General features: G+C 62.8%; 3 protein-coding genes across 8 annotated transcripts; 2 read left to right on the forward strand and 1 right to left on the reverse strand.

The window, feature by feature from the left end:
• The first annotated feature begins 1,549 nt into the window (after positions 1 to 1,549).
• Positions 1,550 to 6,296, forward strand: SRPK3 (SRSF protein kinase 3). 4 transcript variants are annotated; one of them, XM_068532854.1, is made up of 15 exons: positions 1,550 to 1,629; positions 1,700 to 1,830; positions 1,969 to 2,077; positions 2,208 to 2,295; positions 2,608 to 2,695; positions 3,274 to 3,380; positions 3,507 to 3,672; positions 3,783 to 3,808; positions 4,257 to 4,386; positions 4,470 to 4,709; positions 4,802 to 4,902; positions 5,278 to 5,385; positions 5,457 to 5,526; positions 5,607 to 5,699; positions 5,840 to 6,138. In XM_068532854.1, the coding sequence occupies exons 1-15, from the start codon at positions 1,577 to 1,579 to the stop codon at positions 6,022 to 6,024; spliced, it is 1,695 nt and encodes a 564-aa protein (XP_068388955.1). In that variant the 5' UTR covers positions 1,550 to 1,576; the 3' UTR covers positions 6,025 to 6,138. The 4 variants fall into 4 exon arrangements, with proteins under 4 accessions (XP_068388955.1, XP_068388953.1, XP_068388954.1 ...); XM_068532852.1 differs by lacking the exon at positions 4,802 to 4,902 and having other exon boundaries at positions 5,840 to 6,296; XM_068532853.1 differs by having other exon boundaries at positions 5,457 to 5,699; positions 5,840 to 6,047.
• A 40-nt stretch (positions 6,297 to 6,336) lies between these two features.
• On the reverse strand, positions 6,337 to 14,614 carry IDH3G (isocitrate dehydrogenase (NAD(+)) 3 non-catalytic subunit gamma). Of its 2 annotated transcripts, XM_068533559.1 has the most exons (12): positions 14,479 to 14,614; positions 10,879 to 10,917; positions 10,159 to 10,256; positions 9,721 to 9,833; positions 8,505 to 8,565; positions 8,275 to 8,407; positions 8,012 to 8,145; positions 7,650 to 7,752; positions 7,412 to 7,558; positions 6,980 to 7,074; positions 6,836 to 6,896; positions 6,337 to 6,542 (listed from the first exon to the last, which is right to left on the reverse strand). In XM_068533559.1, exons 1-12 carry the CDS (start codon positions 14,557 to 14,559, stop codon positions 6,441 to 6,443), a joined length of 1,167 nt encoding a protein of 388 aa, XP_068389660.1. In that variant the 5' UTR covers positions 14,560 to 14,614; the 3' UTR covers positions 6,337 to 6,440. The 2 variants fall into 2 exon arrangements, with proteins under 2 accessions (XP_068389660.1, XP_068389661.1); XM_068533560.1 differs by lacking the exons at positions 10,879 to 10,917; positions 14,479 to 14,614 and adding an exon at positions 10,515 to 10,630.
• Positions 14,615 to 14,843: 229 nt separating this feature from the next.
• Positions 14,844 to 18,753, forward strand: SSR4 (signal sequence receptor subunit 4). Of its 2 annotated transcripts, none has more exons than XM_068533982.1 (6): positions 14,844 to 15,023; positions 16,840 to 16,958; positions 17,780 to 17,854; positions 17,991 to 18,080; positions 18,339 to 18,404; positions 18,598 to 18,753. In XM_068533982.1, the coding sequence occupies exons 1-6, from the start codon at positions 14,957 to 14,959 to the stop codon at positions 18,700 to 18,702; spliced, it is 522 nt and encodes a 173-aa protein (XP_068390083.1). In that variant the 5' UTR covers positions 14,844 to 14,956; the 3' UTR covers positions 18,703 to 18,753. The 2 variants fall into 2 exon arrangements, with proteins under 2 accessions (XP_068390083.1, XP_068390084.1); XM_068533983.1 differs by having other exon boundaries at positions 14,894 to 15,023; positions 16,843 to 16,958.
• Positions 18,754 to 22,600: the final 3,847 nt, after the last annotated feature.

A 22,600-nucleotide genomic window follows, 5' to 3' on the forward strand; every position in this document is an offset into this window, starting at 1 on the left:
CCAGCCCCACCTTCCCCTGTGAGTCTCTTCAGTGCCTCAGCACAGCGCTCCCCTTGGCCCACGGCTACGACTTCTGCTACCTGAGAAAAAGAGGACTCCGAGGGCTTGCTCTCCTCCCTCCCCTGACCCCTGCGGGAAAGGTGCCCCTGCCCTCCCGCCCCCATCTATGCCCACCCCATCCTCCCAGTCCTTTCCTTGGCACAGGGACGTAGAACCAAGTGTCCCCAATCACTGCCAGGCCCCCTCTGCTTCCTTCTGGCTCTCTGACAGTCCCCAGCTGACCTCCTTGCTCCCCTCTTCGCCCCCCATTCCCTCCTGGGAGCAGCCAGTGTTCTTTCTAAAGAGCCAAAGTGCCCACCGGTCTCTGCCGGAACCCCACACTAGTGCCCACAGGCTCGGGGGGCTCCTTGGCCGCCCAAGGCCTCCCCTCGTCTTCCCCACCCACGCCAGCCACAGAGGTCTCCAGCCCGTCCTGCTGCCTCCCTGGAGGCTTCCCCGCCCACCCCCTTTCTGGGGACCTGATTCTTCTTCCTGGTCCCTTGGATGGGGTCCCAAGGTCACAAGCTCCGAGGGCTCTCTGCCTGACCCGGACATCTCTGCCACTAGCCCACTAGAGCTGTGGGCTTACTTGCTTCCCACGTGAGGACCCCTGAGGGCGGGGCCGGGAAGGACCGCTCCCTTCGCCTCCTACGTGGACACGTCCACGTGTTGGAGCCAGTGAGCAAGGCAGGGCTGGGCCGCAGGGAGCCGGGAGAGACCGTGCAGCACTCGAGTCCCAGGCGGGCAGTCCCCAGGCTGTCACTCAGGCCTGGCACCTCTGGTGGGAAGAGCTGCCCGCAGCTCACGCCCCTGACCTTTGCCTGGCCAGGGCCCCCAGCGACACTACACTGAGGGACAGGAGGGCTCCAGCCTGTCTTGGGGATCAAGGACCCATCGGAAAAGCGGGAACCCAGCTGAGAGGGGGCAGGGAATGAGGTACCCGTGGGAATGGCAGGGATCGCCTCTGGGAAGGCTCCCCCAAGGGCCAAGCAGGAAGCCAGAGAATGTTCCCAGAGCGTCGCCGGCACCCTGGGGCATGTGAGAAGGGGTGAAAGCCCGGCCTGCCATGCCCACAGTGCCCTTGCGTGGCTGTGCCCCTCAGCGGGCTCTGGAGCACAGGGATTCAGCCTGAGGACCAGGTCACCGCCACGTGCCCACTCAACGGCCCCCTCTGCCAGCCCCGAGGCGCAGGGGCTTAGCCTGGGGCCCGGGTCATCACATCCCAGCGTGGGTGTCCCCCTTGGCCCTGGGGTGCGAGGGAGCTCACTGTGGAGGCTGTGTCACACCGTGTCCCTGGAGCGGTGCCCTCTGCCAGCCCTGGGGGGGCGGGGGGGCTCGTCCTGGGGGCCGGGCCCTCCAAGGCCGCCGTCGCCGCCCCCTCCCCGCTGCATACCTTGCCCACAGCCGAGCAGCTGGGAGGCTATTTATAAAGGCGGGTGAGATCAGCGGCCGGCCGAGGCTATAAATGCGCAGGCCGCGGCCGGGCCCCACAGAAGCAGCCGCCCGGGGCGCCGGAGCCGCGGGCAGCGCTGCCGGGATGAGCACCAGCGCGGTGGGCGGCGGCGGGGCCAGTGGCGGCAGCAGCAGCAGGTAGGGCTCGGCCTGGGCGCCCGGGGCCCCTGGCGCCTCGCGCGCTCACTGCCGCCCACCCCACCCACAGCTCACAGGCCTCCTGCGGGCCCGAGTCCTCAGGCTCCGAACCGGCCCCCGCCGTGCCGGCACCACGGATACTGCAGGGGCTGCTGGGCTCCGACGACGAGGAGCAGGAGGACCCCAAGGACTACTGCAAGGGTGAGGCCTGGCCGCGGCGCCTCCGGGAGGAGGGGGCCGAGCCGGCCCACGTGGGCCAGGGCGCCGGTGGGGCTGGGCTGTCCCGGGGCACGGGGGAAGGCAGCACCCCCACCGTGCCCTCCGGGCTCCCTTCCCCAGGTGGCTACTACCCCGTGAAGATCGGGGACCTGTTCAATGGGCGGTACCACGTGGTGCGCAAGCTGGGCTGGGGCCACTTCTCCACCGTCTGGCTCTGCTGGGACATCCAGTGAGTGCCCCCTCCACCCCCCGAGGCCCAACGCCAGCTGGGGTCCTGCCCTCGGGCACCGTTGAGGCCACGGCGATGGCCCCGTGGGTCTGGCCGGTGCTGGCAGCCGACGCGGGTCTCGGTGTTGCAGGCGCAAGCGCTTCGTGGCCCTCAAAGTGGTGAAGAGCGCAGGGCATTACACGGAGACAGCTGTGGATGAGATCAAGCTCCTGAAATGTGTGAGGCGCCTCCCCTACCCGCTCCCAGCGCCCCAGGAGCCGCCCAGGGCCTGGCAATGTGGGTGCAAGGCCTGCCGGGGCTCCGCGGGCGGGGGTGGGGGGGGGTGGGGGGCGGGGCTCCCGGAGGGGCAGGCTCCAGCTGGCTCCGCGGAGTGGGAGGACCCGAGGAGCGGGCAGGGCGGGCCGGCAGCCTTTCTTCCAGCGGGGCCCAGCTGGAGCGGGAGGGGGGCCCCCACCCCAGAGGAGCCACCCAGGGAGCAGCTGGCGAGGGGCAGGTTGGAGCCGTCTGTGGCCCCTTGGCTTTTGCTCCAGGTCCGAGACAGTGACCCCAGTGACCCCAAAAGAGAAACCATTGTCCAGCTCATCGACGACTTCAGGATCTCAGGGGTTAATGGAGTCCGTATCCTTTGTAGGCTGAGCAAGCAGTGTGGCAGCACAGGGGCCAGCTGGCTTATGCCTTCCCAGCTCCTAGGACCTCAGTTTGCTGATCTGCACGATGGGGGTTTATCCCTTCCAGTGACACTGCAAAATACCCCCATCACCACTTTGGGGATTTGTGTTTCTGTGTGGGGGGCAGGGAGCGGATAACCAGGTTGGCACAGGCTATCCACAGGCGTTGCTGGGTTACCCCCAAGTGGGAGGGCCCACTTCCGTGGCAGTGCCTTCCCTTTCGGGGGGCTCTTTGGCAGACTTTCCGTAGGCTCTTTGGCAGACTTGGGCATAGGACTGGGGACGGGCTGAGAAACCTGTCTATTCCTCCAGTGCCCTCTCCCTAGGGTGACCACAGAAGGTACTGTCCCAACTGGCACACCTAAGAGTGACAGGGACACTATGACAGCAGGATGGTGGCAACACCGGGACCTCCCAGACCCAGCTCTGCACTGCCTGAGGCTCGTTGCTCCCCCGCCCCAGCTGAGGGTGGGCAGGGCCTGTGCCCCAGCTGCTTGCCCACTGACTGCCCTTCACTCCCGGCCCAAGACGTGTGCATGGTATTGGAGGTCCTAGGCCACCAGCTCCTCAAGTGGATCATCAAGTCCAACTACCAGGGCCTGCCCGTGCCCTGCGTGAAGAGCATCGTGAGGCAGGTGAGCGCCGCGCGTGAGGCAGGTGAGCGTCGCGCGTGAGGCAGGTGAGCGCCGCGCGTCCGGCACGAAGAGCACTGCGAGGCGGCCTGGGCAGGGCCGGCGGAGTTCAGGAGTGGCTCTCCCCAGGTGCTGCACGGCCTGGATTACCTCCACACCAAGTGCAAGATCATCCACACAGACATCAAGCCTGAGAACATCCTGCTGTGTGTGGGTGATGCCTACATCAGGCGCCTGGCTGCTGAGGCCACAGAGTGGCAGCAGTCAGGGGCCCCGCCCCCATCCCGGTCCACAGGTACCAAGAGCCTGCGTGGGGCGGGGCGGGGCGGGGCCCGCAGGCCTCAGCCCCTGCCTGAGTCTCCGTTCCTTTCTGCCACTCCATGCTCTGCCTGCCCCACCCCCCAGTCAGCACTGCCCCCCAGGAGGTCTTGGTAAGTGGGGGCGCCCCTCTTCCTGGGCCTCACCTTTCTCAGCCTCTCTGGTTCCACCCCTTCCCTGCCTCTCCACCCTCCCCAGCACTCCTGCAGTGGCATTTCCAAGAGGCTGGGTGGCCTGGATGCGGATGACACGCAGAGTGGGCCACGTGCCCCAAACTGCCCTGGGTGGCTGCTGGGCTCGCCCCCGCCTCAGTGGAAGGACACTGCGTCCGAGGCTGGGAGGGGCCGGAGCTGCCCCTAGGGGAGGCTGGCACCCACAGGCAGGCCTGCTGGTTCCTCCCCAACCTCAAGCTCTGGGGAGTGGCGGGCAGGACGGGAGACAGGGGGCGGTGCCACGTCTGGTGTCCCTGGAGCCCCCGGGCCCGCAGGCCACGGGCAGAGGCTCGGGCTGCTCAGGGGACGGGTGACGGGCACGCCGGAGTGACCCGGGCTCTAACGGCAGACCGGTAAGCTGTCCAAAAACAAGAGGAAGAAGATGAGGCGCAAACGGAAACAGCAGAAGCGGCTGCTGGAGGAGCGGCTTCGGGACCTGCAGAGGCTGGAGGCCATGGAGGCGGCGGCCCAGGCCGAGGGTGAGGGGCCAGGGGGGCGCAGGGCCGCCTGGCACGTGCCGCAGCGGCGTCTGCTCACACACCACCTCCGCCCGTCTCCCCAGACTCTGGCTCAAGACTAGAGGGGGGCAGCGGCTCCACCTCCTCTTCTGGCTGCCACCCTGGGGGGGCCGGAGCCGGCCCCTCCCCGGCCTCCTCCTCCCCTGCCCCCGGGGGCAACCGCAGCCTCAGCCCCAGCTCCCAGACCTCAGGCTTCTCGGGCTCCCTCTTCTCCCCCGCCTCGTGCTCCATCCTCTCAGGCTCGTCCAACCAGCGAGAGACCGGGGGCCTCCTGTCACCCAGCAGTAAGTCAGGCAGCGGCAGGCAGCAGGCGGGCGGGGCCGGGCAGGGCAGGTCCGGGCCAGCTCAGTCTCTCTCCCTTCTCTTGCTTCCCCAGCACCATTTGGTGCCTCCAACCTCCTGGTGAACCCCCTAGAGCCCCAAAATGCAGACAAGATCAAGATCAAGATCGCAGACCTGGGCAACGCCTGCTGGGTGGTATGAGAGGGCACGCTGCTATGAAGGAGGCGGCACAGGCCTGTCCCCAGGGCTCACCGAGCAACCCGCTCGACCAGACCCCTCCCTGTGTCTGCCTCAGGCCGCAGTCCCAGGGCTGAGCCGAAACCAGCACCGGCCCTGCCTGGTCAGCAGACCCGGGTCCATGGCAGGGGGTGGGGAGCCACAGGGAAGCGGCCGGCCTCAGCCTCAGCTCGTCTGGCCAGACCCTCGGGACGCCTGGGGACGCTGAGGCTCAGCGAGCCCCACTGCGCTCCTCGGGTGCACGGCCCAGAGGAGGCGGGAGACGAGAGGGGGGCCAGTGAGGGCAGGCCAGCCACGGCCCCAGCTCCTCCCCAGGGCTCCCCTTGCCTGCAGCACAAGCACTTCACCGAGGACATCCAGACGCGGCAGTACCGGGCCGTGGAGGTGCTGATCGGCGCCGAGTACGGGCCCCCGGCCGACATCTGGAGCACGGCGTGCATGGTACATCCGTTTGGGCTGCCCCCGCCCAGGGCTGGCCCCCGTGCCGCAGCCTCACCCTCTCCCCCTTCCAGGCCTTCGAGCTGGCCACTGGCGACTACCTGTTCGAGCCACACTCTGGAGAAGACTACAGTCGCGACGAGGGTAGGGGGAGGCAGGCCCTGGGCTCGGCCTCGGGGTCCCCCGGCCGCCCGGCTTCCTCCCAGCCGCCTGTCTATTCACAGACCACATCGCCCACATCGTGGAGCTGCTGGGAGACATGCCCCCTGCCTTTGCCCTCTCGGGCCGCTATTCCCGGGAGTTCTTCAACCGGAGAGGTGGGGCTGAGCGGGCTCAGGCCGCCTGGATGTAGGGGGCGGGGCAGGGACCTTGGGCTCTGAAATAGGGGGAGCAAGGGGTCCCAGATCGGAGTCCTCCCTGGTGGAGCCTGACCTAAGGCCCACCGGCCTGCCCCCAGGAGAGCTGCGGCACATCCACAACCTCAAGCACTGGGGCCTGTACGAGGTGCTCATGGAGAAGTACGAGTGGCCCCTGGAGCAGGCCACGCAGTTCAGCGCCTTCCTGCTGCCCATGATGGAGTACATCCCCGAAAAGCGGGCCAGCGCGGCCGACTGCCTCCAGCACCCTTGGCTCAATCCCTAGGCCCGGCTGGTGCTTTGGGCAGCTTGGGGCGGTCCTGGCTGCCCCCGACCCCCAGCCCTCAGTGCCTTCACGGAAAGCAGGACAGCTCCGCCCCACTGCGGGACCGCCCCACCCACCCTGCTGAGTGCGAGCTTTCTCACACCGCCCTCGGCAGGGCAGACAGGTACCAGGGCCAGGCCTGCCTTTCAGAATTCGTTCTGCCCCCAACCCTCGCAGAGGGCCCTCTGAATGGGAAGCGCGCTGCCTGTTTTCTTAATAAAGTGTGACTGAAACACCAGCGTCCTGGAGTGACAGAAGCACGCGGCCAAGGGCTAGGGCAGAAGTGGGTTTATTCTGGGTCCACCCACCGAGCCAATTAGGGTGCTGAGGGCGCGAAGGGGATCTAAAGGGTGGGCCGAGACGGTCCCGGGGACGGCCTAGGCCTCCACGGCCCGGCCGTTGATGACGCGGATGCGGCGGATGATGTCCTGGATGGCCTCTGACGTGGTGCCCTGGCCCCCGATGTCTGGGGTGTGCATCTGCGGGAGACGGGCAAGCTTGGGCACACAGCGGGGCCCGGCCAATACCGGAGCCCTAGCCTGCAGGCAGCCCGGGGCTGCCCACAGTGCCCCGTGGCCTGCAGGGGCTGGGAGCACCACCAGGAGGGCAGTAACACCAGGTAAGGCCCCAAAGGCCCACTCTGCCTGGTACAACCCCCACCTTGGGGGCAGCACAAAGTGCCGGGTCACCATTTCCAGCCCCTCAGTCGTCCTATCAGCTCAACCGGGGCTGGGGTGGGAGTTGGACAGGAGGCAGGTGGGGGGAGCCTCACGTTTTCATTGTCCATGGATGCCAAGACGGCCTTGCGGATGGAGGTGGCGTACGAGTGGAGCCTGAGGAAGAAGAGCAGACTTCGGTCCTCGCGGCCTTGGGCGCGGGCCGGGGGCCAACGGCCCGGCATCGAGAGGCCACTTACTTGAGGTGGTCGAGCATCATGCAACTTGCCAGCAGCGTAGCCGTGGGGTTGGCGATGTTCCTGTTGGCGATACTCTTGCCTGTGTTCCTTGTAGCCTGGAAGAGGCGAGACGAAAAGGAGGGGGCTGGGAAACACAAGAACGTCGAGCGTAGACTGCATTTGTGTAAAGCGTCCAGAACAGGCAAATCCAGAGACAGAAAGCAGATGACTTCGGTGCCAGGGGCTGGGAAGGGGAACAGAGAGTGACAGCCACAAGTACAAGATTTCTTTTGGGGGTGATGAAAACATTCTGGAATTAGAGAGTGGGGATGGTTGCACAACTCTGGTTATCTCAGAAACCAATAAATCGTACACTTTGAATGGGTGACCTAGGAAGTATGTGAGCTATAGTGCACAAAAGCCAGTGGCCCTGGCACTGCTGGTGGCACTCACCGTCTCAAACACAGCATACACGTGGCCGTAGTTGGCCCCCGCTACGAGGCCGGGGCCCCCAACCAACCCCGCACAGACGTTGTTGACGATGTTGCCGTAGAGATTGGGCATCACCATGACGTCGAACTGCTGGGGCCGGGACACCAGCTGTGGGGCAAGGAGGGGACAGCCGGCACCTGGAGCATGGGCAGCCCCGGGAGCCCAGCGCAGGGGCCGCGCAGCATGGCAGCCGAACTACCTGCATGGTGGTGTTGTCCACGATCATATTCTCGAAGGTGATCTGGGGGTAACGGGCTGCCACCGCCCTGCAGCACTGGAGGAAGAGCCCATCGCCCAGTTTCCTAAGGGGGACGCAGGACACCAGCTTGGCCACTGCAACCGTCAGCCGGAGGGACGGCGCGCGCAGACGCCACAGAAGGCTGGGTTCTAAACTACAACCGGTGCCGTCTGCAGGACGGGCAGAATCCCGTTCCACCTCCCCTAGGTGTGCACTGCGGTGAGGCCACAGCTGGGAAACGGGCAACAGGGCGTAGTCGCGGGCCCCGAGTCCCAGAGAGCAGGCCTAGGCAGCAGCGCGGAGGGGCGAGGTGGGGGGCATACATGATGTTGGCCTTGTGTACAGCCGTCACTTTCTTGCGCCCACTCTCCTGGGCCAGTTTGAAGGCATACTCAGCAATGCGCAGGGACTTGGCCTCGGTGATGATCTTCAGGCTCTCCACCACTCCTGCCACACTCTGAGAAGGGGACGAGGGAAAAGAGGCCCACATCCTGTCTGAGCCTGCCCTCTAGCACGAGGTTCCCCTCGGGCACGGCCTTCCTGACCACCGCCCTAGCCGAGCTCGTGCCCGGCAACACGCCCCCACCTCGTGCTCCAGGCTGCTGTACTCGCCCTCCGTGTTCTCCCGGACGATGAGGATATCTATGTCCCTGTGCCGCGTCACCACTCCCGGCAGGCTCTTACAGTGGATGACGTTGGCGTAGAGGTCCAGGCTGGTGCTAGGGGCACAGAGGGAGAAGCAGCCGGCAAGTGCAATGTCTCTCTGCTGGCACTCCCACCCCCGCCAAGCCCCCACCCCGTGCACTTGGCTCTCACCGAAGGATGTTGTTTCGGGATTTGTGGGATGGCGGCAGGTTATGGTTTGTTTCAATATTGCCTGCAGGACAGAAACAAGACCAGCAAGCTGGAGAGGGCGCCCCAGGCTCAGCTGTACCACCATATTCCCCTTTCTGACCCAGGGGATGTGTGCCAAGGGTGACTCCAACAGGAGAACACAACAGCTTCCGGCGGCAGAAGTGTTTCATGGAACACTCTAGCGTAACTTGCAGCATAAGCCCCATGGGGGCAGAGGGGCACGTGTGTCTGTGCGTTTGGTTCACTGATGGGCTCCTGGCACGTAGCATGCACTCGATAAATACTGAACGAATGAATGAATGAACAAGGGTTGGCATCTGGCCAGAAGGTCTTGCTAGACCCTGGGTGGGGAATGGCAAGGCCAGGGTCTAGCTGGACAGAAAGTGACCACTCTTGCTTACTAACAGGCTGGTGGCTAGGCTGGCACCAGCAAGGGGACCTTGGCCAGGGTTAGTGCCAGGCCCTGCGTCGAGGAAGCACAAGAGCTCCAGCTCAGAGGCAGGCAGGGGTTGCCTGGAAAAGACCACAGCTTCACCTTGGCTGGGACCAGGGCACCCAGAGGGCCAGCAGCTGCTGAGAGAAGGCAGTCAGAGGGTGCCGAGTAGAGGAGGGCTTTCTCAGGGCCCCCAGGGCCGCCGGCCCTCCAACTCACACCCTGCCTGGACTTCCTTCACCCAGAGTGCCTTGGGCACCCTGTAGTTGACATGGCTGCCCCTCCACGTGACTGCCAGGGCCTGGGGCTCTAGCCGGGTTCACCTTTGCTCACTCACTCCTCACACAGAGCAGGTAATGGTCTAAAGTTTGCAGAATGAGTGATGGAAACAGTTTAAGGACCTGGGCCAAACCAAGGCAAACTCAGAAAGGGTAAAGCTCCCATCTGTAACATCCACAGCTGTGCCAACTGGAACCAAGGCAGCAGGCAGAGGGTTAGAACTACATCTCTGTGACATCTGGTTTGTGAAGAAAGACTCTGAGGGTCAAAGCTGACTCCAGCAGAGAGGGCTGCCTCAGGAGGGAAGAAGGGGGTGGAAGGGAGCCCATCCCTGGACAGGCTCCCGCAGAGCCTAGTGCCACCGAGATCTCAAGAATCGCAGCATCAATGGGGCCCCAGGGACAAGTGTCAGCTTGGAGGTGAAAGGAATCACGTGCGGTGCCCCATCCTGGCCCCCGAGCTCACCCTTCAGCGCCACGCGGTTCCGCCGGATGGCCATGATGGCGTTTCGGATGTCCTCCTCGTCGGCGTTGGAGCTCACGTGCACCTCTTCGAAGTCCACAGGCACACACGCATGCCTGGGGCAGAGCAGGGTCAGGGCGGCGGCCCCAGGCCTCCGTCCGGGAAGCCTGCCCGGACCACTGGGTGCAGAGGCCTCTCCCCTGCTGCTGCCCACCGTGCCCTGGCTCTGGCTGAGGGGAGACTGAGCCCACCTGCGCCAGCTGACAGGCGTGCACTTACACTCCACAACACTGTTAGTGGGCCCGGTTCCACCCTCCCCGTGCTCGGGCCGGCCTGGCAGGATCGCAGACACGGGGACCAAAGGCCTCCCACCACTGGCTCACTGCCCCTCTTGGCACAAAGTTCTCCGGGTCCCCCTGGCTGGGCCCAGGGGCTCTGTACCTGAACACAGACTTGACGTGCAACATGAGCTCTGGCCCGATGCCGTCCCCTGGGATCATGGTGACCGTGTGCCGCCCACCATACTTAGCCGACGGGGGCTAGAAGGACGGGGAGGCCTTCAGTTCCCTGCCTCCCTCCAGCACTGACCCAGTGGGAAGGCCCACCGGGAGGTGCCAGCTTGGGGTACCACACCCCTACACCCTGCCCCGCCCACCCCAGACAGGGCTGCTCACGGCGGGGGGCGCTCCTGGGTCACGAGGACAACAGCAGAAGCAGGCCCCGTCCCCGCCTGGACTCGGGTCAACCCCAAAGCAACTAAAAGCCCCACCTAACAGGCGGATGAGAAGAACACTCACAATTGTTTGTTGCTAGAGGCGGGACCGGAAGGAAGGAGACACAGATCAGCCAAGGTTGGAGGAACAAGGCTTTGCTGGGGAATGGGGCCGTTTCCCTGGGGCGCTGTCTAGCACGGTTCAGGGGAGAAGGGGTGGGCGAGCTCTGGAGACTGCACCTCAGGGGGAGAGACACAGAAGGGCAGGGAGCCAAGAGGCACGCCACACACGCGTGCACGCGCACACGCACACACACACCTCTGCACCCACGCCTGCCTGTGAATGCGTCTGCATGCACCTGTACACACGTGCCTCTGCACGCCCACAGACGGGCACACGTGAACATCAACACACGCACGTGCGTGCACACACTCGGGTGGGTACTTACTGAGAAGTTCCTCCGGGGGGCTTCGTGGGCACCTAGAACCTGGCAAAGAGAACCCAGATGCCAGTGGTTGCTGTCTAGCCCAGAAAGCCAATTTGGCAAGGGCCAGCCAAGCTCCTGGCAGGGAAGGCGAGCGTCCTCACCACGCCCAGACACGCCCTGCGCCTCAGCCGTGCACCACTGTCTAGCGCACAGCAGCACACAGACCGGCCCGTCGGAGCACCGCGGAGGGTCGTTACAACCCTTTACACCTCCTTCAGGTCCCTGGTCAGTTTTTTAAAAAATGTTTACATCCCCCTCCCCACCTTTTGTTGTTTCTGGTCTTCTTCAGCCAATTATTCCTGCTCAGTGATGTCTGTAACTTGGAAAAGTTGGCACGCCAAACGTAGTACAATAGGGAAATCGTGATAACAAACCACTGGGCCACCACGACCGTCATTTACATCATTTTAACAATCATGTTTCCTTATTACAAAAGCAGCATATGGACAGAACACGAAGATCAGAAGGAAGAAGACAGCACCCAGCCCCCCGTCCACCCAGAGATAAGCACTGTTCGCCCCACGGGGAACAGCCCTCTAGAATCAGAAATCGAAAAACGCAACCATTTTCAGAACGGCAGATGCCAATCTTTCGGAAGGCTTTCATGAAGGATTGCAAAACTGCTTCGTGGCCTACACGGATGACAGATGTCCCCACCCCACCCCCCACTTGAAACAGCCGCGCTTGGTCACATCGGTGCCACGCCTGACAGCTTCAGAGCAAAAGCCACCCGAGCCAAATGGGACAGGTGCTCAGAGTGACCTATCTGGAGTCCCCACACTTTCCTGGAAGAAGAAGCCCATGTCCCAGCTCCCACCGCAGCGGGGCTACAGGCCCACACACTTTCCTCCCTGTTGTGCCCCACCTGGGTGCCCTTCAATCCAGAGACAGGGGCAGGGCCAAGGTCCTCCTTCTCGCTTGGGAATGCCCTGCCACTTGCCTGCTGGGGCAGCAGCAGATCGTTCCAGCCGATGGCAGAGTCACTGTGGCCATTTTCCAAAGAGCCATGCCTTCCTGCTAGCAGTCTAGACGCTCAAGCAGAGGCTGACCGCCCCACCTGGGTCTCCCTGGCTGGTATTCACAAGGCTCCCACTTGCACAGAGCTCCGGCAGCACAGGGGTTAGGAAGCGGATGACTAATAGACAAGAGGCCCTGGGGGCTTCTGATGATCTATGGGGCCCCCGGGGCTGCAGCCTGACACAGACTGGGGGCTTTTCTGTTTTCCTTCTAGCAACTGTCAGTATCCGGCTTCATCTTATCTGTGGGCTCTCAATACAAACTTGTGGATGGTGCTTGTATTGAGACTGCCTTTCCTCCAGGAAGCCTTCCCTGATGCCCTAAGGCTGCTGAGCTGTTGGTCCCCCCGGGCTCCCAAAGCCCTACCCACCCCACTCCCTTCCCCCCAACCACAATCTCCCTAGGTTATCGCTGCTGTGCTCCCTTTCCTACCCCTAAGCCCCTGAGAGTGGACACCATGTCCGTCTGAGCCCCTACTGTCACCCCAAGACCAAGCAGAATGCCTGGTCCAGAGCTGGGACACAAAAAACATTTACTGAATGAATGAGCATATCAGAAAGTGAAGGAAGATATGACGGGCTTTGAGGCTAGGGAGACCTCGGTCCAGATCATCCATCTACTACTCTTGGTGGCAAATAGCTTAACCTTGCTGAGCTTCCCACCCTTACCTGAAATCCACAGAATAGAGGTGCCTACTTCATCTGACTGCTGGAAACATTAAGCAAGAAGAGGTATGCAAGCTGTTCAGTCGCTAAAAGGGCACACGGGGCTGTGCAAAAGCATACGCCCCCCCCTTTACCCCACCAGCCCCTCAGGCCAGTGTTCAAGGCTGCTGGCCAGTGAGGGGATGCTGGGCTGACCCCTACAGCTCCGAGCAGTAACTCCTCCTGGGTTTCAGCCCTCTGAGGTCTACTGGCACCCGGCAGGTAACCTGGCCGTGCCGGTGAGCCAGTGCTCACATCAGGCCTGGCTCTGCATCTGCGCAACCCCACCCCACCAGACCCTGGACCCCATCACTACCACCAGGGCTGCACCTCTCTCTCACCTGGTCCCAATGCTAAATGTTCCATCCAGCTTTGGCCAAAGACCCGGAGAGCTCTCAGGATAGTGACTTCCCTGACCTTGCTCTGGACATATTCAGGCACCTTCCTTCAAGAGGTTACAAAGCTTCTGTGAAGCTACCTATCAAAGGAGCCCAGTATGAGGCAGGATGGGATATATGCATTGGTCTCCAGCTTGTTCATCAAGCAGGAAGGTGGATTGTTACCCTCGTCCTTTGATAGTGCCACAGAAAGAAAGGAGTCCAGAATGGTACGTGTCCCAGCCTAAGGGCGCCCGTGCTCCACATCTTAGCGAGGTTTCTCTCTTCAGCATGTTTCTGTTGGATCAAGTACCAATGGTGGCTGCATGTTTTCACACGAGGTCCCCATTAGCGGGACCAAAGATCTGGGCTTCATCTCTAAAGGTTCCCATACCCAGGACAACCAGTCTCAGGGCAAGGCATTGCCCAGCTAGCAACCTTTCACTGCCCCCTATCCCTGCCCCAATATGGACACAAGCACACACACAGGGGAAGTCAGGGAGGACATAGATGTCCCCACCAAGATCCTGCAAGAGCCTAGCTGCCAGCGACCTCTGGAAAGCCTCTGGTGAGCAAGTGGGAGAAGTCAGCATTTTAAACATAATTTCATAAACCAGAAGCTGTTACAGGGCAGTCTTCCCCAGGGATCAGAGGGGGGAAGCATGGCCGAAGACATGTCCACAAGTAGTGTCAGCAAAGTCACAGAGTTCTGGAAGGTCAGAGTTGGGTGGATCCTTTGAGACAGAGGAGAAACTGGAGCCCAGAGAGATCAGACCTCTCGTCCCTCAGGGCCAGTCCTGACTCGATGACTCTTCAGATGGCTTCCAACCCACCCAGGGACTAAATTATCCTCATTCAAGCGTGTCAAGAGAGAGGAATCAGACCTGAATAACCAATATCCTAAACAGAGAACAACGGAAGCAAAGCCCTCGAGGCCTCCCAACCCGCCAGCTTCAGGAATCCTAGCTCCTTCCCATTCCAGGCGCCTGCGGCTCTGGGGCACCGGCAAAGTCCGATTCGCCACCTCCACTGGGAGAGGTGGCAAAGCGGTCCACAAGAGGGAAACCTGAAGAGGAAGGGCGGCCAGGAACCGATCCCCAAGAGGGCAAGAGCAAGGCGGGCCGGCCACGTGACCGCCTTGGAGGGGGGTTTCCCACAAGGACACTAGGGAGGTGACATTGCCCCCCGGGGTCCACTCTCCCCGCCCGTCGGGAGCTCCCCCACCACAAGATGCAGACCCCTGAGAAGCCAGACCAGAATCAACTTTGGCTAACCCCTTCACTGACAGCGAAGGTGGCCAATCAACCCTGGCCCGCAGCACTCTCCCCTCCCCTCACGGGACCCGCAGCCAATCGGGCCCCAGGACGCTCCGAGAGCGGCGGCCGCCGGCCTAACCCCGGCGAGGTGCAAGCACCCCTCAGCGAGCGCCGCGGCTGTTCCCGTGGCCCGCTCCTGTTTCTCACCTCCCAAGGACGGCAGAGGAGGGCCGGCCTGAGCACTGCCTTCACAGCGCCGCCCGCGATCGTCGCCACCTTCAGCGCCATGATGGAAAGTGAGAACTGCCGCAGGTTTCCGACTCGCAGATGGCGCTCTCGCGAGAGTTCGGCGGGGCGCGAAGTCCCGGGAGGGGGCGTGGTCCCGCAGTGCGCACGCACACGGCGGCGCCGGTTCTCACGCCCTCTTCCGGCGCCGAGAGCGCCGCCGCCGCCGCCGCCGCCGCCGCCGCCGCAGCCGCCGCCGCCATCGCCATATTGGGGGGAGGGCGGCCAGCTGGGCCCCTGGTCCGGGGAGGGGACACGTCAGTGCCGCCGGCGACGTCACAGGCCCGCCCGGCCCGCCGGCCCTTGATTGGCTGCTGCGGCCGCTTACGCGTCGCGCTTCCTCGTCTGCTCCTCGTGTTCAGGGGAGTCGCTCTCTTTTTCCCTCGGCAGAGAAGAGGCGATGGCGGCGCTGGCATCTCTCGGCGCCCTGGCGCTACTCCTGCTGTCCGGCCTCTCCTGCTGCTCAGGTAGCGGCCTGGCCGGAGCTCGTTTCTGGCGAGCCTCTCACCCACGACTGGTGGTGCGTGGGGGGAGGAGGGGTGCGGGCGAAGCGGGGGTCTGGGCTTTCTTCCTCAGAGAGGCAGGTGGTCTCTGGTCGCGGCAGCCGAGGCCACCACGCGCTCCTGCACCACACACGTTTACCAAGCAGCCGGGCTGCTGGGAGAAACAGCCTAGTCTGTCCCCCGTCTGCTCCCGCGAGGAAGAGTCCCAAAGCCTCTCCCGTGCGCCTGGCCCCAGCTCCAGCAGGAAAAATGACACATGTCCCTGCTGCCACTCCAGGAGCTCCCGGTCCCGGAGGGGGGGTCGGACAGGAGCAAAGCTCTGCAGCGCAGGGCGATCGGAGCGAGAAACTGGGCCGGTGGAGAGGAGCCCCTGGCCCGGTGCGGTGGGGCCAGGCCTCCCCAGGAAGAGAGGGAGCAGGGACGGTCCAGGCAGAGGGACCCGGAGTGCGGGCGAGTTAGAAAGGCACTGAAGAGGGAAAGATGAGTGGGCCTAGAGTGCCTAGATCAGGCGGTTGATTTGTTCCCCTTGAGGCCTTGCCATATCCTTATAGGGTTTTTCAGCGGAGTCAGATGGCTTCACACTCTTGAGAGGTTGTTAACACTTAGTGGCAGGATTGAGCTCAGACTGGAGTCCAGAAGTTTGTTTAGGAGGAGGTCCTTGCAGGAGCCCACCCCGGGCCTGGGGGTCTGGACTGCGTCAGGGCCACTTTCAGTGCATTCACTTCACCTGCCCTACTTCAGGCCAGCGCCCTTGATGCCTGCAGTGTTTCACCAGCCTAACTGGCCTCCCCGCCTGCACCCTGCTCACCTGCTCCTCAGGAACTCCCCCACGCTATAGCCAGTGATGCCTGGAAAGGACAGACCTAACTATCAAACCCCTCTGTGCTCCCCCGTGTCCATAGGCAAAAGGTCAAGTCTAGCAGAGCGTGGAAGGATCTGGGGGATGTGGCTCCTGAGAACCACCTCCCACCCATGTTCCCAGGCATCTTCCTCCCGCCATTCCAGTCCCACAGCCTCCTCTGACTGCCTCAGCCTAAGTCATGGCCCTGCCGGACACCACATTTGGAGAGCAGTTGGCGCCTTGTGATTTAGGTGGCACCTTTCCTTCCCTTTATCCTTTTTCTCAGTGCAGCCCTGTTCAAGGGGACAAGTTATGCTTATGGACCCAGACCCTCTGCCATTTCTTTCCCTCCGGAAACGCTGGGGCCAGTCGTGGCCTTCTCTCAACTGTCTGGGGCAGAGACCCTTTCCTTCATATCAAAAGCCCCCGTAGGTTGCCGGCAGCTCCATGCTTTGTGTCTGCAGAGGATGCCTTCAGTAAACTGTTCAGAGCCATGCATGGCTCTGAATTGAGGTCAGCCTGGCCCCCCATGGGCTTCTGGGGTGCTGCAGGGCAGGCTGCGTCCCTAAACCATTGCATGGCTTCCTTGTCTGCAGGTCCAGGCACAGCCTCGAGTTGTGCAGTGAATTCATGCAGCACGCCCCCGACCCCACCCACACACACTCACCTGTTCTTCTGCCTGTACGTTGAGGTTCCACCTGTACAGAGCCTTCCCATCTCCCTTCCCCTGCCTTCCTTCAAGGCCATCCCACCCCTCTTTGCCACTGTACTTCTGAATGATCATTTGGATCTGTCTCCCAGACCCCACCTGGCAGGGTCCAAAGGGCCCTTTGTGTTCTCAGCTGATGAGCTCTGGGAAGTGGGGTTAGGGTGGTCCCTTCTGCCCCTAACCAGCAAGCACAAGCCAGGCCTTAGCCGTTCATCTCTGCCTCTCCGCAGCAGAGGCCTGTGTGGAGCCCCAGATCACCCCTTCTTACTATACCACCTCGGATGCTGTCATTTCTACTGAGACTGTCTTCATCGTGGAGATCTCCCTGACTTGCAAGAACAGGGTCCAGGTGAGGCAGCGGGGGTTCAGCCAGGAGGGCGCGGGGGCGAGAGGTGAGCAGTGAGCCTGAGACCTTGGGCCCTCACTGGCAGTGGATGGGGTCAGACCTGGGGGTCCGTGTGGACAGGGAGAATCAGGGTTTTGATTCCCAGGTGTAGAAGAGATCAGGGCACAGCCAGGCCAGATTCTAGCGGATATTTAAAGAACATTCCCCCTCACCTGCCTGCTCTGCTGCATCTATGTGCGGTGATACAGACAGACACCTTGCTGCGTGTGGAAAGAGTGTACGCGTGAAGGGAGACAGCCAGGCTCAGCCCCCAGGCTCCTGCGTCCCTTTACTGGTTGCTCTTTGCCGGAGCGTGTGTCCACGTGTGTTTCGTCATTTCAAGACCAAGCAGCCCTGGCCTCAGCCCCTGCAACCTAAAGGCCCAGAGAAGGAAGGAAGTTGGGCCTTCTTAGGTACAGTCTTCCGTAGGCAGCTCATTGGGTGTCCACGACCGCGATACCCGCTTCCAGGCTCAGAGGAGAAACGAGCCCTTCACTCATCCCGCCCCTGTTCAGTTAACAGGCTTGCTGTGGGTTAGGGAGGCCGGGCCACAGGGGAGATGTGGCCTCCAAGGAGGGAGACACACGTGGAGAGACGGTGGCAGAGTCGTGGCAGGCTGGCCTCCGTGGTTCCCGCGCGGTACCCCCGCCAGACACACCGCAGTCCCCGGCTGTGCCCGGCGGCCTCCTTACCCACAGGCCAAGGGTGCTACTGCGGGCGGCAGAGCGGGGCCTCACCGGCAGCCAGAGGGGAGAAGGTGACTCTCCTTTTGTCCCCTCCCCCAGAACATGGCTCTTTATGCTGATGTCAGTGGAAAACAGTTTCCTGTTACCCGGGGCCAGGACGTAGGCCGATACCAGGTAAGGGATGCCGTGGTGGTCACTTGCGCGGGCGTGGCTTGAAGGCCGGGCCAGCAGGGCTGGGGTCCTTGAACTCGATGCGCTGGCCGTGGCGCCATGTGCACTGCCCACCCCCTGCCGAACACACCCCACCCAGGTGTCCTGGAGCCTAGACCACAAGAGCGCCCACGCAGGCACCTACGAGGTCAGATTCTTTGACGAGGAGTCCTACAGCCTCCTGAGGAAGGTGAGTGTCCCCGAAGGCCACCCAGGCCTGCAGTAGGGAGGGCATAGCCCACTGCCCCAGCTGTCTCCACCCTGCGGTCCCCTCTCTGACTTGGAGCAGGATGGCCGGCGGGCGACTTCCTGCTCACCCACCCAACCTGGCCCTGTGCCTTCCGTGTCACTCCTTCTCCCGCTTCTCTCCTTCCACGGCTCTGGCCGGTGTTCCTGCCTCTCCCACCCCACCCAGCATCGCCCCCTGACCCCAGCACCTCCCTCACAGGCGCAGAGGAATAACGAGGACATTTCCATCATCCCACCTCTGTTCACAGTCAGCGTGGACCATCGGGTGAGTGGCCGGCAGGGGCTGGCCCGACACAGGGGAAGGAGGAAGCAGGTGGCAAGCCTCGCCCTTTAGGGAGAGCTGGGGGCTGAGCCAAGTTGACCGGTGTGTCTTCGCGCCCCAGAAGGAGGGTGGCTGGCGTGGCTGGCCTTCTCACCCGTCCCTGCCCCGAGAATGACTTTGGTCTCCTTTCTTGCAGGGCACCTGGAACGGGCCCTGGGTCTCCACCGAGGTACTGGCCGCCGCCATTGGCCTAGTGATCTACTACCTGGCCTTCAGCGCCAAGAGCCACATCCAGGCCTGAGGGTGATGCCCCCCACCCCCCTTGCTTCTTTCAATAAACAGTTACCAGCTATCCCAAGCACCAGGGCTGTGTCGCACACACGGGCAGAGCTGGGTGACCGGCATCCCTCCGCCTGCCTAGACGGCACAGGCACTGAGTGGGGGCAGGTCTGGAGGTCCCCTTCCTCCTTGTGTACGTTGCTTTACTCTTGGCCGTTGTTAGCGCTCCCTTCTCAGCCCCCTGTGAAGCCTTCGGGACCTAATAGCCAGTGCCCACCGTCTCCCAGCGTTGCCTGCGTGGTTCCAGGCGGGGCACGGGGCTGTCTCTCCCCTCCGCCGCCCAGTCTGCTGGCAAAGAGTGGCCTTGTTCTCCTGCCCTCGCCCAGCCTGCCTGGGCCCGCTTAGGGAAGGGCCCTCTGACCACCTGCCGTTTTGAGGGCAACTGCCCAGGGCAAGTGGCGTGGGGAGCTTCCCCGAAACCCAGCAGTCAGCGGCGCACGTAGCCACAGCCCCTCCTGGCCTTCGGAAGGGCTCCCGTGTTTGGAACCCTGGGCAGGAGCCACACACTGAAGTACTTCCTGTGCTTTTCCTGGGGGACGCTGCGAGCGTCCCTGTGGAGCTTATGCGGTCGCAGCTAGTACTCCAGGTAGCTGGCGGGGGGCGGGGGGTGGGGGGGTGGTGGCCCTTCCAAGCTCTCCGCTCCAGCGTGGTGCCTCCCAGGATGCTCTCACCTCGTGGTGTCAGGTGGGGCACGGAGAGAGGCACAGAGGGGACCCGGAGCCCCAAGCCTCCGAGGAGCCATCGTTGGCCCTTTCCCGTTCGGCTGTGTACCTCCCCTCCTAGCGAGCCCTCTCTCTGAGCGCCTGATGGTCTCGAGACAGCGGGCGGGCGGGCGTCCCTGTGCAGGCTCCGTGCTCCACGTCGACCCGCAGCCCTCCCGCCAGCCCACTTTCCCTGCTACCGCCCACGGCTGGAGAGGTGGGGGCCCAGGGTTCAAAGGGGCTGCATGCACGTCCCGGGGGAGCCCTTTCCCAGCTGCACGGCTTCGCTCAGCTGTGACCTGGCTTCCTCCAGGATGTCGGTGAGGGGTCATTGGGATCAGCGTCCATCAGCTGTTACCAAAGACACACAGCTGTGTGAATAACAAGCCTCCAGCGAGGCTGCACCCAAAAAGGAGGCCCAAAGCCTACGTGAGTGGGCGGGGGTCTCCTCTGGGCTTTGTCCTCCACGGGAGTGTGGAGGGACCTCCTCCGGGCTAGGGGACGCCAGCTGTTCCCTGCCCCACAGCCTCGGTCCACGTGAAGCGGGTCAGCATGGGGTGACTGGCAGGAATAGGGAGGCTCCACGGAAGAGCCCCGTCCTCGCTCCCCAAACGGGCACGACAGGAACCACGGGGCCCCTGAGGGCCAGGCCAGGCGAGAGCTGCTGGCTGAGGCGCCTTCCGTGTTCCAGACAGGGCCGGCGGCGCTCAGGGGGCGCCTGCTGGCCGAGCTCTGCTCCTCCTCCTTGTAGGGGCAAAGTGGCAGCTGTTGGCCGCGCAGCGGCTCTTTTTGATCCCAGCTCCACCACTCCACCCAGTTAAGTCACTGGCCCAGTGCTGTCACTGGTCCAGTGCGCCGGTTGCCAAGGGCTTCCAGATCTCCTGGTGTCACATTTCCCAGAGCCAGTGAGAGCCAAGCCCCAGCACCAGCTTTCACGTGGCGAGGGGACCCCAGGTTCCGGGCCTGTCCTGGCCCCCACCCCGGAGCAAAAGTGAGGTACCTCTAGAGCCATCAAAGTGAGCCCCCAGCAGCCAGAGAGGGATGCTCAGGGAACAGGTGGCCTTAGTCTCCAACTCCAGCCAGTTTCCTGCGATGGGCTGGGTCCTCGGAACCCCATCCTTCACAGGGGCCTGTATGGAGTGCCCCCTCCCCAGGAACGGGGCTGGTCACGAGTTGATGTTCCTAGCCCCCAGCTCCAGAGGCCTCTGAGGGGTAAGAGGAAGGTGGTGTCTCGTGTTTGCCCCTTTTCATCAACAAGCCCTTTCCTCCCTTGAAGCCACCGGTGTTCTGTGAGACATGCTGGGTCTTCCCTCCCAGCTGTTCAGACAGCATGGCACTCCGCTTCTGGGAACACAGGCTCAGGTTTCTTGCTCGTGCCAATCTCATCAAATTAGCAAAATTAACAAGAGGTCTACATTGCTCTTTCAAGAGAATTTTTAAATGTATCCTCACCCACTTAATGTGCTGGCAGCGTCCTGTGTCTTTTCAGGAGACTGAGCGCCTACTCAAGGGCTCACCGTGCAGACGATACCCCTGGAGTTGCTGTCTTTGGGGCCTTGGCCCCAGCCAGGACTTAGCAGTGTTCCTGGCACTGAGCAGATGCCCAGTGGTTTGCTGTGCTGAATGGAACCTCGGAGTTCCCGCAGCCACCTGGTACTCATCTGGTCAAAAGACACTTCTCTGCATCTTCTGAGGGCTGGGCACTGTGCGGTCCCCAAACAGGGAAGGAAGCTTGTGCCTTCCAGAAGCCTGTTGGCCCTTGCCCCCGCTAGGGCGCTCCCTGAGCTGCAGGGCCGGGAGAGGGTGGAACCACTACTCTAGGACTCTGACCAGAGCAGGGGTGTTGGCCTCACGCACGTGCCAGCTCCAGGCCCAGCCGCCAGTCCTGAGACATGTCTCTGCCATCCTTCCTGCACCTGGGCACCACCCTTGTGGCCGTGGCAGACCTCTGAAATGACTCTGGTGGCTCTGTCCCTCCTCCCAGGGTGCTGGAGGCTGACTTGAGAACACCTTGCTGTTGCTCAGCTTTCCCCTGACCCGCCCGGCCCCACGCCAGCCCCCGGTGCTGGAGAATGAACACGAGGAGGCCAGGAGTCACCCTCGAAGGCAGCTTGCTTTATTCTCACGATGCCGGCAGGGGGCGGGGGTGGGCAGCCTGTCAGCCTTCCATCTGAGGCTCTCTGAGCCGGAAGTGCCCCGAGGCCAGCTCTCACTAATGCACAGGTCCCTGAGGGCTGCCCGGCCCACACTGGCAAAGTGGGGCGCAGGGCATCTTCTCCCCAGTCAGCCCACCTGGCAGGGCCCGCCTGTCACTCAGCTCCAGGCCGCTCCCTAGCTCTGCGTGGGTCGTGTCACCAAGGTCTGCTGCTACTCATGGGACTTGGCTTCTGGACCCCTCACACCACTCAGGAGAGAAGCCGAGCTCCAGAAGGCGTCTGGCACAGCCCTGGGCTCGCTTCCTTCTTCTTGGACGGGCACTGACCCTTCAGTCCCCGCAGTCGCCGGGGAAGGAGGTGACCTCCAAGGTGAGCCTGGCAAGCCACATCGGAAGCTCCCGGTCCCCACACCTCAGAGCGGAGACCACCTGCAAAGCTGCTTCCCATTCTTGCCTTCATTCCCCCACCTCCCCTCCCCCCATCCCCCTCCCTTGCTTCCCCCCACCCCCCTCCTTCCCAGGTATCACTCGGGGATTCCACCTCTGTCAGGCTGCCTGAAGGAGCTGCCAGCCCTCAGAGCAGGTCCACAAAACAAACAAACCAAGAAAACAACAATTGGCAAGCACAGAAAAGGAAAAGAGCCACAAAAATCAGGGTTGCCTTTGTCTACAAGTAACGGACATTCTCTTGTGCTTAGGACAGTCTTCTTTTCAGCTGACTTCCCTGTCCCCAAGTGCCCGCGCTGAGAGCGCTCTGCAGGGAAGTGCGTGTGTCTGCGTGCGTACATGTGTCTGGGCTCGTGTCTCACACACACACGCCTACGGCTGAAGGGGGGACCGATAAGGGTCTGCCCCCAGGCCAGCTGTTGATGTGGTCGCTGTACTTGGGGAGAAGGAAGTCACCGATGGAGAGAAGCATCCCTCCTCCTTCAGGGGCTTCTGTCTGGTAACAGAGTCCCACGCGCACACGCAGACACACGCTAGATTCTACGGGAGAGCAGAAG

Source organism: Eschrichtius robustus, chromosome X (genome assembly GCF_028021215.1).
Source record: "Eschrichtius robustus isolate mEscRob2 chromosome X, mEscRob2.pri, whole genome shotgun sequence".
In the NCBI taxonomy this organism is placed as follows: Eukaryota; Metazoa; Chordata; class Mammalia; order Artiodactyla; family Eschrichtiidae; genus Eschrichtius; species Eschrichtius robustus.

Excerpts from the sequence above, each read along its gene's own strand:
- SSR4 (XM_068533982.1), top strand. The coding sequence starts at position 14,957 with ATGGCGGCGCTGGCATCTCTCGGCGCCCTGGCGCTACTCCTGCTGTCC. Across the intron at positions 17,855-17,990 it reads AGGACGTAGGCCGATACCAG|GTGTCCTGGAGCCTAGACCA; the intron begins GTAAGGGATGCC and ends CACCCCACCCAG. Across the intron at positions 18,405-18,597 it reads CAGTCAGCGTGGACCATCGG|GGCACCTGGAACGGGCCCTG; the intron begins GTGAGTGGCCGG and ends CCTTTCTTGCAG.
- SRPK3 (XM_068532852.1), top strand. The coding sequence starts at position 1,577 with ATGAGCACCAGCGCGGTGGGCGGCGGCGGGGCCAGTGGCGGCAGCAGC. Across the intron at positions 3,673-3,782 it reads GCCCCCATCCCGGTCCACAG|TCAGCACTGCCCCCCAGGAG; the intron begins GTACCAAGAGCC and ends CCCACCCCCCAG. Across the intron at positions 3,809-4,256 it reads CTGCCCCCCAGGAGGTCTTG|ACCGGTAAGCTGTCCAAAAA; the intron begins GTAAGTGGGGGC and ends CTCTAACGGCAG.
- IDH3G (XM_068533559.1), bottom strand. The coding sequence starts at position 14,559 with ATGGCGCTGAAGGTGGCGACGATCGCGGGCGGCGCTGTGAAGGCAGTG. Across the intron at positions 8,566-9,720 it reads GAACCGCGTGGCGCTGAAGG|GCAATATTGAAACAAACCAT; the intron begins GTGAGCTCGGGG and ends TCTGTCCTGCAG. Across the intron at positions 7,753-8,011 it reads GTACACAAGGCCAACATCAT|GAAACTGGGCGATGGGCTCT; the intron begins GTATGCCCCCCA and ends CGTCCCCCTTAG.